Source organism: Lineus longissimus, chromosome 6 (genome assembly GCF_910592395.1).
Source record: "Lineus longissimus chromosome 6, tnLinLong1.2, whole genome shotgun sequence".
NCBI lineage: Eukaryota > Metazoa > Nemertea > Pilidiophora > Heteronemertea > Lineidae > Lineus > Lineus longissimus.
Window position 1 is genome coordinate 11,333,122 of NC_088313.1, and position 4,684 is coordinate 11,337,805.

General features: G+C 41.2%; 1 protein-coding gene across 1 annotated transcript; it reads right to left on the bottom strand.

Annotated features, from left to right (window-relative positions):
• Window positions 1–463: 463 nt before the first annotated feature.
• LOC135489575 (protein phosphatase 1 regulatory subunit 3B-like) lies at window positions 464–4,372 on the bottom strand. Its single transcript, XM_064774976.1, has one exon. It carries the CDS (start codon window positions 4,021–4,023, stop codon window positions 2,971–2,973), a length of 1,053 nt encoding a protein of 350 aa, XP_064631046.1. The 5' UTR covers window positions 4,024–4,372; the 3' UTR covers window positions 464–2,970.
• Between the last annotated feature and the right edge of the window lie 312 nt (window positions 4,373–4,684).

The following is a 4,684-nucleotide window of genomic DNA, read 5'->3' on the forward strand; positions in this document are numbered from 1 at the left end:
ACTCAAACGGCAAATTTACGCCATTTGACCTCTGCGACCTTAAAAAGTAGGTCAAATCCGAAAAATCGTGCCACATCTGAGGTAACCTTGCTAGGGGTCCCTGCCATAAAAATTTCATCAAAAACAATTTGCTAATAAGCAGGCTATTGCACTTCTTACTTTTTCTGTTTTGGCCCCCTGGTGGCAAAGTCAAGAATCAGATCAGGCTGAAATTCAGCACCAGAGGTTATCTGATATAGGGGGTTATATGTACCAAGTTTCAAGCTCATAGCTTTGGTGGTTGAGAAACGTGCCATAGTTACACTCAAACGGCCAATTCACGCCATTTGACCTCTGCGACCTTGAAAAGTAGATCAAATTAAAAACCTGTAAGATATATGATGTATCCTTGCTATGAGTACCTACCACAAAAGTTTTATCGAAAACAAGTCACTAATAAGCGAGATATCACACTTTTTAGATATCCACATTTGGCCCCCTGGTGGCCAAGTAGAGAATCAGATCGGACAGAAATTTAGTGTCACTGGTCATCTGACCTAGGGGGTCATGTGTACAAAGTTTTAAGTTTATAGGCCTTGCGGTTAAAAAACGTGCCACTGTTTTTGAACTAGGATACGACGGACAACGACGACGACGACGACGACGACGACGACGACGGACACTGCGGTATCGTATAGACTCCCCTACGGTGAGCCAAAAAGTGTTTTTTCAGTCATTTTTGCCAAAAGGGAAAAAGTGTCCTGTCGACACGTCCTGTCCGACACGCTACCCACTTGAGAACAAATTACCCCCACTCGGCTATCCCTGGAGATTTTGAAACCAAACTTTTTATAAAAGCTACCTAAGGTACTAGGGTACATAACTAGCTAGCTTGATTTGAAATAAATCATGTAATAGAGCAGAACTTTTGACTTCCCTAACATACCGAAAATCCCACTTCCTTTTTCTGTCCTGTCCGACACGAGGCTTCTGGCCTCATTTTGAATTGGAAAAAATAATTTCAGAGATTGAATTTTTTTACCATGTCAAGTTGTTCTATAGCACTTGCCTAAAACAAGTTCAAAGTTTTAAATAATTACCCTGAATTAATTTTATTGAGGGGAAAAGGCCTGCAAATGTCCTGTCCGACACGAAACAATTATACCATGAAATGGCCCTACACCATTATCCAGTGTTGGGGCTATCAAATTTGCTGTCAAGCAAGTTTCACAACTTTAGTTGAGAGATCAAACAGATTTCCACCTTTGGCCCCCTGCCCAAGTCAAGAATCAGATCGGACCAAAATTCAGAGTAAGAGGTCACCTGACCTTGGGGGTCCTGTGGACATACAAAGTTTCATGTTCATAGAAACATGCCACTTTTTTTTAAACCGGATACAGATGATGATGACGGACGACACTGTGGTATTGTATAGACTCCCCTATGGTGAACCAAAAATGAGAGTTAAATCTATAAGGGTTCTCAATTTATAGCCCCGGATGCACGACGCACAACTCATGACAGGCCCATGCAATAATATGTCTGTCTTGCGACGGGCGTATAAAAAGCAAGCTTGTACATGTAATGTATACTGCATCGTCTGCATTCTTTGCCCTTTTCCTCCGTAAAAGTACAATGTAGTATACAATGTTATGTAGTGCTAGACAGCTGCAACAAATCCCAAGAAAAGCCATTTGATCAGTTATATTCTGTAATCATCCCAACTTATGACAGTTGTGTACATAAGAATGAATAGAGCTCCTTTCTTAACTCTTTCAGTGCCTAACCCAGGATTTGGGCATTTTCACCACCAAATATCTCACAAAAAGAATTGAGATATACACTCATCAAAATTCTTCAAAACCATCGTCTTTACCCCCAGTTTCAATAAAGCTGTGCAAATAGGGGCATATATTGGGATTATTTTCTACCAAGTGGTATGGTATTTTTGACTGATTTTCACCATTTTTCACGTTAAATAAGGAGTGGCACTGGCAGACCCCACCCCACCCTCTCAGTTGAAAAAAATTATTCAATTTGGTCGCCGCAGGCCAGAGAAACCATATAAAACACATTAAAGTAGCTGGGGACATCTGGTGTCGTCTGGGGGACTAAAATACAGCTACAAAAATTGAGGTCATACATACATGATCTTGGCACTGAGAGTTAAAAGGCAGATTAAAATCCACAAATGAAACTCGCACACTCTAATGAAATAGAAACGAAGTCAACAGTTACTTTTCTCCTTACACTTTACTAGTACAAGCAGGCAATCAAAGCGACTTGGACACTTTTTTGGCTTCAGCATAGCGATTGTAATACCTAGATAGTTCTATGTTTTCGTGGATGACTACTTTATCACTCACAATGATTTCAAAACAAAGTACCAGAACGTCTTGAAAGACTGATTGCATTGTTAAATACGACTTACAAATCTTTTAAATATTCTAACCAAAGAAGCGGACTGACGACAGGGGAATTAAATATGACATGAATGACCCTTGATTGTCGCATTGTGCTGGACTGGGTTGGTTGCAGGGTCTTCCACCTGCATGACAAAACAACAAGAAAACGACGACAGACAAACTTCAGACTGGCCAATGTCAAAGTATACTTTGTCAAGAGGAAATAACGTTGGACCTGGATGTTCTTTGGATATAGGCAGCAAGGTCATTCTCAGCAAATTATTAATAAATTCCCCAAAGGTAATCGATATCAACTAAAATCGTGGCTGCTACATGTTGAATTTGTGCTAAACAAACATACTTGTTGGCAGTAAAATCAACTAAATCAATTGACGCCATGTTTGGAAAAATCATTCAGAGAATGTTGGTTGTCATGCCACTGAAATCGATTCTGATGTGAGTGAATGCCCTGCAAGGTAAAATTTGGTTGTCATTTTTCAAAAATTCTGTTTGAATGATGCCACCTTGGCCTGGTACTCGTAGTGGTAGTACTTAACCCTCCTACGTTATTTCCTCTTGACTTGGTTTAATAGTACGGCGTTTCTCGATTGACATGACTCCAACTTGAATATTCAGACCAAGAATCCACATAGTCAAAATTTGGCTTGAAGTCAGAAGTGTATGGCTTGTCACTTGGTAGCGTCAACTGTGTATCCACCGACATAACTGAATAGGTCGAGACAACCTTGTAATTCCTGCCCTCCGCACTATCCCAGAATTGTCCCTCATCACATTCGTAACAAATACAGAACTCCACTGCCTGGTTAAGCTTTAATGTTGATGGTACTGTGATTTCGAATGAGAAAGTGTCATACATAACTTGTGCAGAACTATCATCTGCACCACAGGGCACATATGTTGCTACAATGTCCATGCTACTTTTCCAAGAATCAAAACTGCACCGTACAAAAACATTTTTGTTAAACGATAAATTCTTAACTTTAATGGTCCCCATCACGTTATAGTCTTTTAGAATTACATTTTCAAGTGAGACATTTTGTGTGTTCAATTTTAGTCGAAAGTTCATGTAATCTGAAGCTGGTTGTGGAAACTCAAGTGATAGCGGGGGTGCCTGAGAAACACCTGCTGAAGCCCCTTGTGTCAGTGAAGCCAAAAGTTGCGGCTGCAATTTGGGTGGCATGTCAGATGATTCAGTCATTACTTTCACCTTCGTTAGGGACAAGCCCCTCGCGTCTGCAAATGTCACTCTCTTTTTTGACATATTTCTTTGTGATATTTCCGATTGCGTTAGACCAGAACTGAAGATGAAATCCGAGGTCTCATCTTCCTCGTCTGAACTGCATTCTGATGTTGGAGAACTCATAAGAGACGTCGATTCAGAATCATCAAATGTTTTTGGTTTCATAATGATGATGGGCTTCAGAGGGCGACAAGCAACGCGGCATTTCACACTGTATCCTTTGTTGTGGAACTCATCATCATATCCGAAGAAATCAAGATGAGGGGGGCTTGCAGCGAGCAAATATGAAGCAAAATCGACAGGCATTTTCAGAGAGTTAAAGTGGTCCGTTGCACAATCAAAATAATTTGATGGACCGTGACTGAGAACTTGTAACATCACCTTCCTTATTGTCGTATCCCAGCATGATTGTATGGACCCCGAGGAAAGCTACACGACACTGCAGGCTGCAGCAATATACCACTACTTTAGTACTAAAATACCTCACCAGCACTTGCACTAGCAGCTAATTTAACCGTGTAACAATGCCTTATCGTTGAAATCGTGGCGACCTATGCAATTGAAACGACTTTTGGGACACTTGAATGTCAGTTGAGTTGTGCATGCACAGACTAGAGCGGATGGCGTACAGATAATGTACTGTTTTGCTATTGTGTGCATGTGTGTCCTACATGTACTGCCCTGGTGTGTCGTCACTTCCTGCACGTGAGTTTCTGCACCAGCCTATCGCAGCACATCGAATAATGCAAGGTAACCAATCAGTGTACTGAATTACAATTTCTATGCATAAACAATCACATGTGCTTGCTGCGCTCAGCTGATTTCTGCCAAAGCGATAGCTCCGTCTTAGTTACTATAATGGCTCTACTGTAGCTTATATATTCATACGCGCGGGTGAATTAAGGGAATATATGTCTTCCGATGCCTCGTCAGTGCCCCCCCCCCCGGCATCCCGATTCTCCCGGGCGGTTGGTTGGGTTAGGGGTAGCATTATATATAGCACTAATGCCACTAGTATAAGCTAAGCTATAGTGAATAT